Consider the following 17424-nt stretch of genomic DNA (forward strand, 5'->3'; position numbering starts at 1 on the left):
TAACCCAGAATGAGTTGAGGCTTGGGGGAAATGGTAAGGTTAGTCAAAAGAGCTTTTTAAGAGTTATCTTCGTAGAACAAAAATTTGAAAGATACACTGCCACTGAGAGGTAAGACATAATGTTGACAAATAGAAATGACAGAGAACAAATATAGAAGCCCTTTTTTCCCCAAATTTTTGCTCAAGGAGCGTAATCATGAGATGAGAAAGAGTATAACTATTTAATAGGGACACTAATAACTGGACCATGTCCAGAGGAGAAGTTCTGTCATGTGAAGATTGGCTGAAAGAACTGACATTTGTTAGCCCCAAGCGAGGGGCATGAGAGCGATTTTTTCATACCGGAAGTGCTACTAGAATAGGGGTTAGAGACTTCTATTGTAGGTTGTAGTCACAAGGTTGGGAAAGGACAAGGGGAGAAAGGAAGAAAATATGATCAATTCTTAAAAGTCACAGGAAGCTGGATTTTAGCCAATGTAATAACTTTCTTCCTATTAGGTTCTCCATAGTTTTCCCTCAACATTTTATTATTATTATGTTTTTCAAACATTTAGCAAAGTTAAAAGAATCTTACAGCAAATAACTGTATACTTACCGCCAAGATTCTATTATTAACGTTTTATGCATTATCAAATATTTACCTAGCTACCCATTCCTCTATTTACCCATAAATCCATCTAATATTTTGGATATATTACCAAGGAAATTTCATACAGCTTTGGCTATCATTGGGAAGGTTGGTGTTTTGTGAAGGGGAGGTATAGGCAGATGACCTTCAAAGGCTGAAGGAAACTTAAGCCCAAAGAAAATGGCGGTAAGTCCAGCTTTATGAGAAATGATTTATTAAGGGGACTTACTGACAGAAGTGTGTCTTGGGTGGCTGCAAGATCCCACTTCTTGTAAGACCCGAAAGGCTGGGGAGTATAGTCTGGCTAAACAAAGACAAAGAATGCATGTGTGGAGGATGCTCAAGAAGGCTTCAAGTCACAGAGTGGTCATGATGGTCAGTTCATCCAAGAGGAGGTTAGTCTGTCACACAGTGGGGCATCCTAATTCCAAAAGCTTTTTTTTCAGAGGCTAATGGCATCTACTGGTGACACTATAGAGGGGATTTCTGCATTAAGAAGGAGGAGTGGACCAGACTATGGCTTTCAAATTTTTTGGACTGCTATTTATACCAAGAAATGTATTTCACATTCTTAACCACATATATTCCGAAGTAAAAATTTCAGGAAACAATATTTACCCGTAATCTATGTGAAGGATGCCAATATTTTCTACTTTATTTCATTTAAAAAAAAATGGCAGTCATGATCCACCAACTTGATTTGATGACCCACCAATAGGTTGTGACTCATCATTTGAAAATCACTGGACTAGTTATCTCCAAGAAGATTCCTCTTTTTAAGAGAATCCTGTGGCTACTACTAGGATTTCTCTAAAATTCCCAATGACCAGGAACCTATTTTGAGTCTCAGCACAATATTTATCTAGCATGTATAGAATTATGTTGTATGGCATGCATGATTAGATGTTGAATACCCAGTTAAGACTTATAGATAGATCAAATTAAACACTCTTAGGAGTCAGTTTTTTTTTTTTTTTAAGATTTTATTTATTTTTTTGACAAACAGAGAGGGAAAGATCACAAGTATGCAGAGAGGCAGGCAGATAGGGAGAAGCAGGCTCCCCACTGAGCAGAGAGCCAGATGCAGGGCTGGATCCCAGGACCCTGAGATCATCACCTGAGCCGAAGACTGAGGCTTTAACCCACTGAGCCACCCAGGCGCCCCTAGGAGTTAGTTTTTTAATTGCTTTTATTTTCATGAACATAAAGATATAGGTATGCCCTATTGGTTGGGTGAGATGGCTTCACTACTCATGTATAGTCTTCTTTTATTAAATACCGCTATTAATCCCTGCTGTGGGTCTGACAAAGTTGAGAAGACCAAATGAGAAAATACTTTGAAAACCATTTTTTAATATTATTCTGTGAAGCCAGGAAAGAGAGGCTGTAGTCAAGTTCTGCGAGGCACCGTCTCAGTTGTTCTGAAAGTCTCTACTCTTGCAGAACTTACATTAGCCTCCAAGACCAATGACTATGCCCAAAGCACGAGACTCCCTAAATGGGTATTAAGCTGAAAACTTGCCAGTGGTTTGATGCCCCCTATTCGAGCGCTCCGCTCTGTTTGCGCATGCTCAGGAGCGGCTCGGGCCTCCTCCCGGGGTTGGGCGGAAAGCGGAGGGTGGAGTGCGGGCCACGTGGGATCCAGTGACGTCATCTCCGGGCGCCGAGAGTGACTGGACTTGCTGTGGGCTTCCAAGGCCCCGGGGCGCTGCGGGTTGTATTGGCTGGATACCGGAGGGCGGAAGTGCAGTAGGGCTCTGCTCCGACCTCCGCGGCGCTGCCTTCTGCGGCTGCGCGGGCTCTCGGGACTCCAGGCTCGCGCGCCTCTGCGGGACAGTGTGTCAAGCCCCCTGCGCCGGCGCCCTACCAGAGCCCGGGATCCGAGCGTCCTCACCGGTGCGGGAAGCCGGAGAAGGAGCTGGCGTTTCTGGTAGGGTGTGTGTGATTGTGTGTGTATGTGTGTATGTGTGTGTGTGTCCGTCTCCTCGTCTTCCTAGTATGGGGAAATGCCCGGAGGAGAAGGGCTGGGGAGGTGCCAGGTAGGTGTGGTAAGAGGGAGGGGCGAGTGGCGGGCTAGAGGAGCGCTCCCCCGGGCGGCGGTGGCGGGTGAAGGTGGTTCCTCCGGGGGAGGTGGGGTTGGCCAGACGCCGCCCCCGAGGACCTTGGGCAGGCCGGAGGGTGTAGCCTGTGTGATCTTTCTGGGAATATCTCAGTTCCTGATGAAAGTAGGAAGCGTGGCGTCTTATCGCAGGCTCTGGAGTTTAGTTCAAAGACGTGTGCATTTTTCGTGGAACACTTATTTAAATTGTAATTATTTTACAGGCAGTTCGATTCTATCCAAATTTAGTGGGTGATTCCTCCAGTTTATTTTCTCAACGGCATTCATTCTCATTTTTCTAATAATATTTAGTGCTGACGAAGTCGTTTTCTGTTGGCAAAGAACTTTCACATCCTTTATACTTTGGATTATTTTCAAGTCATACCTGAAACTGGAGGAACGTAGAGAAACTGGATTGGTTCTAGATTTTTCTCAAGGGTGGTGAGGCACAGCCTGTCTTCAGCAGCAACCAGAACTCAAGGGACTGTCAACAAACATCGCTGAACTTCCAAGGTCTTCCAGAATCCACGTGATAAATTTCAGTCTTTTGAGCTGGGTACTTGGATTTGAACTGAATTGTTTGTGATTTCCATAGATGGATTTGTTGGTTGAATTTTGAATTTGAAAGTAAAGATGTTGGGCTGAGGGTAGCAGTTGAGGTGAATTTTAGAGCTTTATGCTGGATTTTGAGTATGTGTTCTGATCTTCAAAGGTATACTGGTTAAAACTGGGGGAAGTGAATGGAATGGTACTATATGACTACGACTGTTTTTAGAATAATGTACATTCTCAAGTGTAGGTTTGCTTTATTAATTTAATAAATACTGAGTGCCTGTTATGTACCTGACACTGAAAAAAAGTAAATACAATAGTAAGCAGTGGACAAAACAATAAAAATGCTTACCATCATGAAATTCACTTGGAGGGTGAGAGGGAAAGATATTAATGTAAAATAATTAATAATTATTATATAAATGACATGTCATTTATATATTATATTATATATTATATTATATATTTTATTTATATTTTAATATATCATATATTATACATATTTAATATATTATATATTATATATTTTATTATATATTATAATTTATATATTTTATTAATAATAAATAATTAATGTAAAATTTTAAAATATCAGGTGGTGAAAGTGCTAGAAATAATAAATTTGTGAAGGTTAACAAGGAATGTTGGTGGCCTGCGTAGGAAATTGCTGCGGTGGCTTTAGAAAAGATATTTGAGTGGAGACCTAAAAGTGATAAAGAAGGATTTCATGTGGATGTAGTTGAATGAACCATTAGACCTACCACAAAGTCCCTAAGGCAGGAATATACCAGCTTGGCTGGAACTGAGTGAGCAAAGAAGGGGAGAAGTAGCTAATCAGGTTAGAATGGGGCCAGGTCATATACAGCCTTGTAGGATTTTGTTAGAACTTTAGTTTTTGCTTTGAATGGGATGATAGGATTTGAGTAAAGGAGTAAACTCTTCTGCCTTAGATTTAGAAGGATTTTTCTGATTGCTATGTTGTCTGTCTTTTAGGAAGGGCAGAAATAATGAGACCCCTTAGTAGCCTATTTATCCAGGTTTAAGGTAAAGGTGACATGGATCAGTGTGATAATAGTGATGATTCATGATAATGAGAAATGGCCAGGTTCTGGACTTGTGTCTAAGCTAAAGCAAGAGGTATAAAGAAGGGTCAAGGATGACTCCAAGATATGTGGCCTTAGCAATAGTTATCACTTTGTGGTTTGGGGAAGACCACAGAATAACAGGGAGGTGAGGGAGGAAAGTCTGAAATCATTTTTTGTTTGTACATGTTGAATTTTTAAGTGAAATGTCCATATTGCATAGTATCTATAAAACTGGAATTTATAAGAGAAGTCTGGGCTGAAGAGATAAATGTGGGAATTGTTAATGTATAAATGATATTTAAAAAGTCATGAGAGATTTCCAAAGTGTGGCTCAAGGACTGAGTCCTTGTGCACTTCAACAGTGGCAGGAGGTGGAAGAGATTTAGGAGCTATTCTCCCAGGATGGTGGTTGGGCCATTCATTAAAACCCCTGTTGATAACCACTCGTCCTTAGTAACAGCATAGAAGGAAATAGAAAGCTAGTTCATTAGCTGTGAGAAAGTGAGAGAGGAGATGCGAAAATTAGAGGAGATAATGAAATGGTGATCTAGGACAGATCATGGTGATGATAATGAAATAGTGATCTAGGAGAATAAATGGACTCTGAAAATGTAGGAATGCTGGTCAGTACTCAGGGCCTACTTTTGAGGTTAGTGTTCATGAATTTAAAAGGAGACCTGCCAGCATAGATTATTTTTAGATGTTTTCAAATTTACTACCAGTAGTTATTTGATATTTTAAGTAGTTTCTAGGTAGTTGGAGATTGTGTCAGCAGAATAGCTTCAAGTAATAGGTTAGCCTTTCTTGATTTGTAGTGTGAAAGAGTCTAGTAATTGTGCATTATATTTTTATTATACTTCTTGTGCTGTTTGCTAAATATTGGCTGGCAACCTGCTTTGTTCCAGGCCTTGAGTTAGTTGCAGAGAATGCCGCAGTCAGGAAATGGCCCTGTCCTCCACAAGCTTACTTCTAGTAGACTGCATCATGGGTTGTGATTTCTATGCTTCCAAAATATTGCCTTCTAATTGGATGCATGGTCATGAAATTGTAGTGTACGTATGAGAGGGGAAAATAATCTTGCAAAATAATGAAATTTACTGATTTTAAAGAATGATTATACTGATTTGGAGAAGAGTTTAGGTGGAAAATTTTCTTAAGTAGCTAGTGTAACTTTAAAATTTATATATTTTATACATTTTTTAACTGTTTAACAAAAATTCCAGAGCCTGCTATGTGCTAATTATGCTAATATTGAGAATATAAAATAAATATGACTCTGCTTCTGCTGTCAGTGAACTCACAGTTCAATGTGAGGACAGGCAAGAGAGAGATAAGATAAACATAACTACAGTGCATGGTTATAACATGCTATTATAGAAGTAATTAGATTGGAGATTGCTTAGTGGAAAGCTTCCCAAGGAGCTGATGTTACGCTGACTCTTAAAAGAAGATTAAGAATTGGCCAAAAAGAAGAGGACCAAGGGTGTTTAAGGAGACAGGTCATGGAGGCGTGAGGAAATCATGTATTAAGTACATATGTCATTTATTGAGTTGTCACTAGTGCTAACCACCTAACAGCCCTGTGAAATGAGAATTATCTTCTACAAATATAAGGTTCAAAGATGTCGGGATACTAGGACACACAGCTTACAGGTAGAAGTCTGGGTTTAAACCCATGTCAGTCTGATTTTAAAAACCCCTTAACTATCTATCTGTATTGCCTGCTGTTGGCATTTAAATCTTCCCTGTCCTTGTTCGTTATCCTTCAGCCAGTTTTTCATTAACTTGTATTCATTCTTCCTTGGAAAGACCTCATATCTGTCTTTCATCTATCCACTGCTACCAGTATAGGTCAAGCACTCATTATTTTATGCCTTAGTGTTGAAATTGCTTCCTGGCTACCCTTTTGTGCACTGTTACTAGGTAGTTGTTTTAATCTCACTGTTATAAAACCTTACAGGCTTTGTAGGCTTGTTCGATGTAATTGAGGACCCACAGTCTTCTATTTGGTATGCTTCATGATCTAGTTTCACTTTACATTTATGGATTTGACAGTAGAGAAATAATAATTGCTATTATTTCTCAGCTCTTAGTATGTGTCAGTACCGTGTCAGAGAGTCTCTAGATTTTTTTTCCCCCCAGAACAAACTGGTGAATTTCAAAAGTGAGGAAACCCTTGTAGGAAAGTGACTTGCCTGGGATCCCAGGTGATAACATGTCACTGTGTCAGCTCTTTCATTATCTACTATCCCTCCCAACACAGTTTCCTAAAAAATTGTCATGTACATTGCTCCTGCACGCTTTCTTCCTTTGTTGATGCTATTTTGCCCTGCTTGGAGTATCTTTATTCCATATTTTACCTATTGAATATTATACCCATTCTGCGTATGCTCATTCTTTTTTTTAATATTCTACACATTCTTTAAGTTCCGTATCTTTTAAATTCTTCCCTGAACACTATAGGGATATTAATATTTTTCTTCTTCCTTTCCACCCTATTCCCCTATGAAAGCTTTCATAAAATAGCATTTAATTGTAACCATGGACATTTTGGAGTTGGAAGGTTGTTGGCAACTTGTATGACATAAATGAAAGAATATGAGATTGGAAATCAGAGATTAAAAACCTTTGTTGTAACTTTATAAGTGTTGTAAAAGTGAAAGTGCAGTGAGAAAAGAAAAGAAATGTTTCACTTGAGTTATGCATAAAAGAAAGGCTGTCAGGGTGCCTGGGTGGCTCAGTTGTTAAGCGGCTGCCTTTGGCCCAGGTGTTGGGCTCAAGCCCTGCATCGGGCTCCCTGCTTGGCTGGAAGCCTGCTTCTCCTTCTCCCACTCTCCCTGCTTGTGTTCTCTCTCTCTCTCTCTCTCTCTCTGTCAAATAAAATCTTCAAAAAAAAAAAAAGGCTATTTTGAGCTGGGTCCTAGAGAATGTTTAAGTCAGAAGACAGGGTAGGGAAGGCTGCTTTAGGGTAAGGAGCCACCAGCATGAACAAAGCAATAGAAAAGATATGAAAGTTTATGGTATGTTTACTAGGTTAGGAGATAATATCTTCTGGACAATGCCTGAGGTTTTTTAAAAAAGTTGTTATTGTCACTACCATCATCATCTTGGGATGTCCTCAGCATCTGCCACACAGTTGGGCATAGGAAATGACCAAATATTGATTGACTCTATATTGAGTGTTAATAGAAGTGTTCAATTTTTTAAAAAAAAGATTTATTTATTAGAAAGAGCAAGCCCATGCAAGTATGAGTGGGAGGGTCATAGAGGGAGAGAGAATATGAAGCAGGCTCTGCCCTGAACATGGAGCTGGACATGGGACTCAATCTTAGGATCAGGTCCTGAGCCAAACCAAGAGTTGGATGCCCAACTGACTGCGCCACCCAGATGTCCCACCGTGTTTAATTTTGAGACATGCTCTTGTTGGTTCTGTAAATTATGATAGATAGTACGTATTATGGGCATTGTCCTAAGTGCTTTACATGTATTGATTTAATTTTTGTTACGTATTTTATGGGGTAAGTGCTGTTATTCACATTTTACAGATGAGAAAGCTGAGGCACAGAGAAGTTAATTGATTTACTTGAGGTCACAGAGTTGGTGATAAAGCTAGGTTTTGAATCCAGGCAGTCTGGCTCCATATTCTATATTTTGAACCCCCATATTGTAGTGCCTCTTAAGAGTTAAATTCTGTTTTTCTGCTTCTGATTTAAAAAATACGATTTAATATATCCTTTAGTTGTATCAGTGTATCAGCTGGTTTTTTGGGATGTTGTTTAGTTAAGTGTATTTGCATGCTTTTTTACATAATTCATTATACATGAATATTTATTAATATAGAAAGACTAACATTTTATGATGCTATAAATTTGGATCTGTGTAGTTTGACACAGTGACATTGTTTGAAGTTTTCATAAATCTGTTTAGAGATTTCTGTTGTTTTGTAAAATTTGTATTGACTATCACATAGCACCTTCAGCTGCCTTGGCTCAGTCAGATCTTCCCTTGAGGTCCTGTAAGGTATATATACATAAGAAACAGTGCTATATGGGAAATAAGGTACTGAGTTCTGTACCTAAAATCCTACCTTAGAACTTTGGTAAAGTCTTATGTTTACCAGAGTTTTGCAGTGGGATTTTAGGTATAAAACCAGTAAAAGGTAAGTCCATATTTCCATCATTGTTGGGGAGAGACTCCCAGAAACAAAGAGAAAAGGGAGACGTTGGTCACTTCTTTTTATTGTTTCTGACACATGAAAGGAAGAAGCAGAAGACAGTGCCATGGAAAGAAATAGCAGGGTGGTCAAGTGTTGTCATTGGGCAGAGTAGAGGGGAGAGAGGGAGCCATACCCAAATCTATAATATTTTTATTTATGATAACCCCTCCCTGTTGATAAACAAGATTCAAATGGTGTCTTGGAATCTGACAAATCTTGATAAACAAGATTCAAATGGTGTCTTGGAATCCTTTTTGAGAGGATAGTGGTTGGAGAAGGAAAGAACTTTAAGTGGCCATACCCACTTTAATTTTTAATTTTCCTTTGAATTATATTGTCTACCTATTTTTTTCTGAGGCAGAAAAATTATCCAGTGTGACAATGTTGATTAGAGACTTTTGGCTTTAAAATTGTATTTAAATGTTCTTAAAATCTCTTAGGAAAGGAACTCTTTGTCTCAAGTTCTTGTTCTTTGTGAGCTAGAGAGGAATCTTAGTTCTAGCTAATGGTTAATTGGGTGTATTATAGTTAAAGAAACCATTGCTTACCACCGGTTGTATTAGATTCAACTTTAGATTTACTTATTTGCCATAACTTAGATTTCATTATTCCTTGTCATCAGTAGATTTATTCATAAAGAACAAGATATTAACATAATCTAGAAATAGCGAGGTCTTTTCTTTCAGTATTAATTTTGTGTTATATGTAAACTTGGAAATTCTCCGCAGAGAAACTCAGTATGTTGTTTGAATTTGAAGTGTATCAGGATGGAATTATATGAAGTGTGAACGCTTGTATCACTTGCTTAAAATGGTGACTTTTATGGATGTACTTTAACAAAAATTAAAACTGCATTATGCCTGAAAGAGCACTAGACTCGGTTCAGTAACTCAGTGACCAGATTTGTTATCCTGGTTTCACTGTTACTTTAGTGGTCTTGTAATGTTTATCCTGGTTTAACTGTTAACTAAGTGCTCTTGTGATGTTGGACAGATTTTTTTCACCTCTTTCAGTTTATTTACTTGTAGATAATGTTGCATCCAGTTGACTTCCAAGGTGTACTTAATTATAGTGATACAAAATTCAGAACTCTTGAGTTTTTGTATCTTTGACTAATTAACGAATGGCAATCTTTTTTTTTGAATGGCAATCTTGATGTGCTTGGCATTGGTCAGTGGATGAGAAAAGAGAGAAAAGCTCCTTGAATAATTCAGTGTTAGTAATTGGTATTTGGCTAAACTGATATGGTTATTTAAAATATTGCCATAGGATATGCTAGTCAATGAAAGATGGGAGATGTGTGTGTGTGTGTGTGTATCTATATCTTAAATATCTATATATATTTTATGTAAGATATATATCATATATCTGTGTATCTATATCTTTGTACATATATATGTAGAAGGATATGGAATCTCAGTGTCAGGTCCTGACAGTGTTTATTTCTGCATTTACTCATACTGTATATTACACTGTTACCTAGTTGTGAAGTATTAGTACTGGAAGACACTTGGATATTACAGAGGTCAAAAGCCATATTTTTCCATCATAGCCAAAATATTTCAGTTTGCAGATTTAGTGCTATATATGTGGGATAGAGAATACTTTAATTAGTGTAGAAACATTTACTACTACTCCTGGTGGTAGAGGATTGGAGCTGGGTTTGCAGAGTGGGTAGGATTTGAAGGTGGGAAATGAGCGTATTAGGGAGAATGGTAAGACAGAGAGCAAGGTATTTAAATGGATAGTTCTGCTAGAAAGTTTACAAAAAGAAGTATAGTAAATAAGATTGGAAATATTGGTGGAACCAAACCATGGACAGGATGAAATTAGAAAGAAAATAGGTCTATACAAAGTTTTTTTCCAGGATATATGTGTGTGCGCACATGTGCATATTTTTTTTTCCCCGGCAAAAGCAAACTATCTAGATGGAGAAGGAGAGGTTGAATATATTAGGTGGGGCAGGGATAATTGTGGGGATAATAGTTTGGAATTGGGCTATAAGGGACCATAAGGATATAGGTAAACTTCACTTTAGATGAGCAATAGACTCTCCTGGGGCTTGAGAGAACGTTACAAGTATAGTTTCACTTTGGCTGTAGTTCATTAGGTGCATAAGTTAGCACATGTTATTTTGAATTACTTCTATGATCCTTTTAAATAAATAATAGCTCTGCATTTGTAATTTATTTGTGCTGATTTTGCGTTCATTCTAAAGAATGTTGATCACACAGTTTTTTGAAATGAATGATTGTTAATGGCATCCATTTTTTCCTATAATCTTTCTTTGTTCTAGAACATGTTCATTTATCCTTGCAAGGATCTAACTAATGCTCTTTGTTTTATTTTCAGTTTGCCTTTGTGTGAAAAAAGAATTTAGCCTATATGTACTGCTTTAACCACTGGAAGAATGACAGATGACAAAGATGTGCTTCGAGATGTCTGGTTTGGACGAATTCCAACTTGCTTCACCCTGTATCAGGATGAGATAACTGAACGGGAGGCAGAACCGTATTATGTAAGTATATTGATGATGGAAAATGGGATATCTGCCTTTGTCCGTTTTTGTAAATGAAGCTCTAAGAACCTGGAGGCTGTAACCCAACATTTTATATACAATTAATACTTGCTGATTATGGAAAAAAATTAGAGAACACATATCAGGAAAAGGAGGGAAATAAAAATTACCTCTAATCCTACCACCCAGAGGGGAAAAACTGCTGTTGATGTGTTGATTATGGGACCTCCTTGATGTTCTTTTTTCATGAATATATACAATTATAAGTTATATTGTTATAGGAACAATTTTGAAAGTAATAGGCTCAGATTTGGTTCTTCTGTATTTAAGTGGTTCCAAGCAACTATTTACTAAATTCTTTTTTATAGCTCAATGAACATGTGAATGTGTGTGTTTTCATATGTTGATAAGCTAAAGTGTGTTATATAAAATACATAATAACAAATTACTGTAGGTAGACTTGTAGGTTTGAACTAGTGTCATCTGTTCTAGAAAACAATATCAAATATCTTGTGATTATAACCTGCTTATTTTCCTTTTCTAAGTGCACATATAATCCAAACTTGAGCATCTGTCAATCAGAAATGATAGTATTTTGCTTTTTTTACTGAATAGGCCCTAATAGACAAAGGCATTCTCAGTTGTCATTATTTTAGTTTTGTCTCAGGTACACATAGTATTATTTACCTAGGAATATCTGGAAAAGTGAAGATTTATTTGTGGTGTTGGACTTTCTTGTTCTGCTTTAATAAAGCTTGCCCTTTGCTTTCTCCCTTACCTGTTTGAGGAGTAACACTGCTCCTCAGCCTGCTCCAGCCATGGGAAGTCAGACTGATGGAGGAAGCTACTTAAGGAGCCCCATACACTTACTTTTTGGGTATAGGAGCGCTTTCGCTTTTCTCTGTGTATCCTCAGCATCTGGCATAGGTCATGCAAGTTGTAGGCACTCAGTGCATGAGAGTCTCATATATTCACGTTGGGATTTTGTTTTAAATTGTCTCTTTGGGTTTTCTTACAGAAAATAATTTCAGAGAAATTGGGCAGTCTTTTGTTACTAGTATTAAGGTTATCATAACTGAATATATACTTTTGAGTCATTTTAACTTTGGAAATCTCGACAGTTTTCTGCTTTTAGAAAAATTTCCGTAGTTAAAAATCAAATGTCACAGTTTATTTTTAGAAGAATTTCACTTGCTAGGTATATTTTTTTCCTTCTCTTTCTGTAATATATGTTAGGATATCACTTATGTTTTGTTTCCAAACTAGTTTCTGTTATTTTAATTGAAACTTTAGCCTCTGGTGCCTTTCTAATTATAACTAAACAAAAGAATATATGTGTCTAGTTGGTCAAAGTGGCAAATATGAGAAATATGTAATTTAAGTCTGTTTACTTTTAAGTCAAAATACAATGTTTGACAGCTTCTTGTAGTTTAAAAAGAATCCAAGTAAAGAATATATTTTTTCTTCTTTATGTATGAAATCTGTAAAATATAAAAAGTTTGTTGTGAGAGTGGAGCGTTAAGTTGTTTTCTAGCTGTCTCTAATTGAAATGAAAATGGCAATAAGTATTGGGGATATCTATAGGAGGAAGAAAGCTCTTTTGTTTAACTGATAATTTTTTTGAAATACAGTTTCCCCTAATTTTTCACCCAAAGGAACTTCATATAGTAATTATGACTATGTTTTTGAAAAATATCAGGTGACAGGCATATAAAAAATACTAAATAAAAAGCTACAGTTTAAAACCATGTGGCATCACCTGTATTTTGCTCTTTATATACATACATACATAATTAAATATAAATTACTACTTGTAGGAAGAAAATACAGGAAAACCTCAGCAATGGTTAGTCTTAGAATTATAAATGAGGATGATAGTGACAGTCTGGTTTTGGTTTACATGTGTCTTAGTTGTAATTTACGCTTAAATGTATTTTTAGTTGTGTTACTTTATAATGATGATAGTATTGTAAAGATTCCAGATGAAATGAGGTAAAAATATCATAGCCTAGGAGGCAGTAAACCTCTTTCCCGGACATTCTCAAAGCTTAGGTGAGGTGATTAATAGGATTATCACCATGGCCTGAAAAGTCCACTCATGTTCAGGTGGTTGTGTAGAAAGGATAGGTGAATGAAAATGTAGTTGTTTTTTTTTTTTCTTTTTCTAAAAGATTTTATTTTTAAACAATCTCTACATCCAGTGTGGAGCTTGACCTCATGATGTTGAGATCAAGACCCTGGCTCTGATTGAGCCAGCCAGGTGCTTCTGTAGTTTATTTATTTTATTTTTTTAAAGATTTTATTTATTTATTTGACAGACAGAGATCACAAGGAGGCAGAGAGACAGGCAGAGAGAGAGGAGGAAGCAGGCTCCCCGCCGAGCAGAGACCCCGATGCAGGGCTCGATCCCAGGACCCTGGGATCATGACCCGAGCCGAAGGCAGAGGCCTCAACCCACTGAGCCACCCAGGCGCCCCTGTAGTTTATTTTTTATAGCGCTTATTCCTTGTTTCTTAGAAACGAGGTTTAAACATATTTACTCATACCAAATTTATAAATTATTATTCAAAGAGTCTGTTTTCCTATGGAAAAGAATATTAATTTAAATACATTCCTATTTCTGCATTTTGATTTGTTGCCTCTACATAATCTCCTTTCAGCCTATATCCCATATCTATGTCAGAGCATTGTGTCTTATTTTGCGGGGAATATTAGGAAGAAAAAGTGTTAGAAACTAGGCAGTCTTTCGGTTTCTGTTGTTTTTCTTACATTTATTTAAACTGTTGACTTTCATTTAGATTATCTAATGTAAAAGCATACATACCAATATGCATTCATATTTTTGACTTGTTACAAGAGAAAATCACTCATAAATCTGAGTGGACCCTAAACATTACACAGTGGTCCTTTTATGTTTCCTTAGTCAGCTGTCTCTGTTCTTCTCCAGAACTATTCTCTGAGCCCTGACCTTATTTTTCACTCTTAACAGGTAACCTCACTTCCTGCTTCCTTAACCTTCTGGCACCAAGTCTTCTAAACACATCTGAACTCACACATATTGACGATTGCTCTCATAGTGGAAGAGGTGTCCTTCCTCCAAGGCAAGCCCTCGCCTTCTCTCTCTGCTCTGGATCCCATCCCATCTTCCCACCATCCTCAGGAAGATGGTGGTTTCTCATATTCTCCTACCTCCACCCCTGCCTTCTTTCTTTTCCTTTCATCTTCTACCTACCAGCTCCTTTTTTGCAGCATTTATATAACCTTACATCCTTCGTACCCTAAAACAATCCTCTGTTGACCCCATCTCTCTTTCAGTCTTTTGCTTTCCCTTCCTGGCCAGACTTATTAAAAAGGTGGTCTCCTTCCCACCTCCCACTTACTTTACTGGAATCACAGTTTCATTCTACTCCAACAGAACTGTCTTTGCTGAAGTCACTAATGACATCTTTTTTGCCAAACTTTGAGTCTGTTTTTGACTTTTCATTTGCTTGATCTCTCAGTGGTGTTTTAATGTTGTTGTCTGTTTTCTCCATTTTGTGGCACTGTTCTCTCTTGCTCTGCAATGTTTCTTAATTCTGGTTTTGCTTCTATATTTCTGAGGGCTTTTTGGACTCCTTTGCCAGATCTCTTTCTTTCTGCTCGTTTCTCAATGTTGACATTCCTTGGGGCCTTGCCTTTTTTCACCCCCCTTCACTTTATCCCCTCTGGAGTTATCATCCATTTTTATCTCTTTCTTGAGCTAAAACTCCTTGTATTTATTTTGACAACACCCAAGATTTTTCTCCTGAATTCCAGACCTATGTGTATGTCTGCTGGATATCAAACTGAGTGTTTTGAAACTGGACACATCATCGTTACCTCCACACAGACTGGTCATCTGCTATAATTCCTTTCTCTTTTTGCAAGTAGACCTAGTTAATTAATAACTCTTAACAGTAATTAAGAAAGGACTCATCCTTGTTGCTTACTTCTCCTGTATCCCAGGCATTCAGTTAATAACTTAGTCCATCTGATTTCACGTGTCAAATATCTTTGAAACTTACCCGGTTTCTTCCATACCCATTGCTACAGCCTAGTTTAGACCACCATGTAAAAACCGATGGGATTTCATAGTATTAAGTAATCTCCCTAGTTTCATTCTTGCCCTCTTTCCATTTTCAGTTTGCAGTTAGAGTCATCTTTTCAAAACACGTATCTGGTCCTGTCATCTGCCTGCTTAAAACCTTTAGTAGCCTTTCGTCATCTTTAGGATCCTTCGTGTAGTTTACAACTTTCTCCATGACTTGCTTCTTTAGTACTGTTCTACCTCAACCCTCTAAACTACTGTGATTTTCAACTTATGGTTCCTCATTGTGCCAGTCTTTGTCTTTCTAGACTCATTCCATGCCTTCTTGCAGTCTCCTCTATAATGAGCAGCAGGATCTCCCACATATAGCTGCTTCCTCTATAATCTGCAGCAGAACCAGACATCCACAACACCCATGTTTGAGTCCTCTTTACCTCCTGGCTGTTGCCTTAACGTAGACATCCTGTCCAGGCTTTTCCTAAGCCCCTACATGAAGTTAAATTCCATTGCTACTTGCTCTTATAACATTCTTTATTTCTCCTTTCACTCACCACATTTGTAATTTTGTTTTTACTGACTACCTCTCTAGCCTGTTAGCTCTGTGAGAGCAAGAACTCTTGTCTCATTCAGTGCTCTGTCTTCATTGCCTGGTGTGATGCCTCACACATGGAACAGAGTTCTAATATATTTTAATTCTATATTCATTCTAGGTTTAGAAGTCCCTAATTTTAGAATTTAAAATTACTGGAAAAATTAGGATTTGGTATAAAAAGTAATATTACAGCTACCTGTTTCAGAACCAAAGTGATGTATACAGCTATATGAAACATATATTCCTTACAAGCTGTATAGGGGGAAAAAAAGATCTTGTGTGTTAGTACTCACTGAGTTCTTGATATTGCTAAATCAAGAATGAGAGAACAATAGTGCATGTAGCTGGCAGTTGCCCCAAAGGGGGATAATCCTTTTCATATTGAGAGAACTTAACCTCAGAGACATTAATGGAAGTGAAATAGGCCAGACACAAAAAGACAGATAGTTCATTATTCCACTTATATGAGGTATCTAGAATAGTCCAAAGGGCCTGGGGAGAAGAGTTGAGGGAGTTTTACTAGATTAATTGATACAGAATTTGAGTTTGGGTTGATGAAAAATTCTGAAGATGGATAGTGGTGATGGTTATACAACACTGTGAATGTATTTAATGTCAATGATTGTACCCTTAAAAATGGCAGATTTTATGCTAGATATATTTTACCATAATTAATTTTATCATAATTAAAAGAAAGTAAACCAATGAGATACACATAAGAAAATCAGTGAGTGGTACTATCTGAATATAGACAGTAGGATGATGTCATTTTACTTTTTTTTTTTCATTTTTACTTATTAAGTAGATAAGTTATATCTAATACAGTCATTCTTAAATCTTAGTGTTATTTCTGAATGCTACTACAGGTATTTATGTTAGTTACAATTTACTCCAACAGGCTAATTTAGAATAGAAGATTCCAAGTACATTTCAGTATAGATTGTCTTAAGAATGAAAATTCTTTATTAGTTATTTATCACTTTTGGCTTTATGTCACTTAATCTTTGGGATCTGTGATTCATTCAGCAAATATTTATTGTGTGCCTACTATAAAGCAGACACTCTTGAACATTTGGAATGTAGCAGTGAATGAAACCAACAAAAATCCCTGTCTTAATGGAGCTTACATTTTAGGGTTCCTCATTCCTTATTGTGAAGAAGTTTTCATTTCATGAAGATCATTTGTGGACTTTATAGCAACTTTAAACCCTACGCATGTAGTACAGCACCCAAGAATCAGGAGCTGCTATCTATGCTCATCAGTTCTGATGTGTCTTTCCTCTTTTTTTGTAATTTTTGTAGGTTAATATTCTCTATAGGATACATTACTATTTAATGCCCAAGAGACATTTGAGGTTAAAAGTTCTGGACTTACTAGTATAGAACTTACAGTTGACAGATTACAGTTGATTCTTAACATAGGCTTGAACTCTGTGGGTCCACTTATACGCTGATTTTTTTTTACAGTTCAGTACTTTAAATGTATTTTCTTTTCCTTACAATTTCTTAACATTTTCTTACTTTTATTGTAAGACTACAGTGTGAAATACATACAAAATACCTGTTAATTGACTTTGTTATTGGTAAGGCTTCTAGTCAACAGTAGACCATTAGTAGTTAGGTTTTTGGAGAGTCAGCAGTTACACATAAAGATTTTGAACTGTGTGGT

At 37.1% G+C, this 17424-nt stretch overlaps 1 protein-coding gene across 5 annotated transcripts in view; it reads left to right on the forward strand.

The window, feature by feature from the left end:
• Positions 1 to 2260: 2260 nt before the first annotated feature.
• ATG5 (autophagy related 5) overlaps positions 2261 to 17424 on the forward strand; it is a 128203-nt gene continuing 113039 nt past the window's right edge. For 2 of the 5 annotated variants that reach the window (XM_082732097.1, XM_082732099.1), the window contains exons 1-2: positions 2263 to 2558; positions 10932 to 11097. In XM_082732097.1, coding sequence (XP_082588223.1) covers positions 10990 to 11097 — 108 coding nt within the window. In that variant the 5' untranslated portion in view covers positions 2263 to 2558; positions 10932 to 10989. Of the gene's footprint in view, positions 2559 to 2770; positions 2936 to 10931; positions 11098 to 17424 lie in introns of those variants that run through there. The other 3 variants (XM_082732101.1, XM_082732100.1, XM_082732098.1) reach the window with 3 other exon arrangements.

The sequence above is a fragment of the Mustela nivalis genome, assembly GCF_964662115.1.
Source record: "Mustela nivalis genome assembly, chromosome: 5".
Classification (NCBI taxonomy): Eukaryota; Metazoa; Chordata; class Mammalia; order Carnivora; family Mustelidae; genus Mustela; species Mustela nivalis.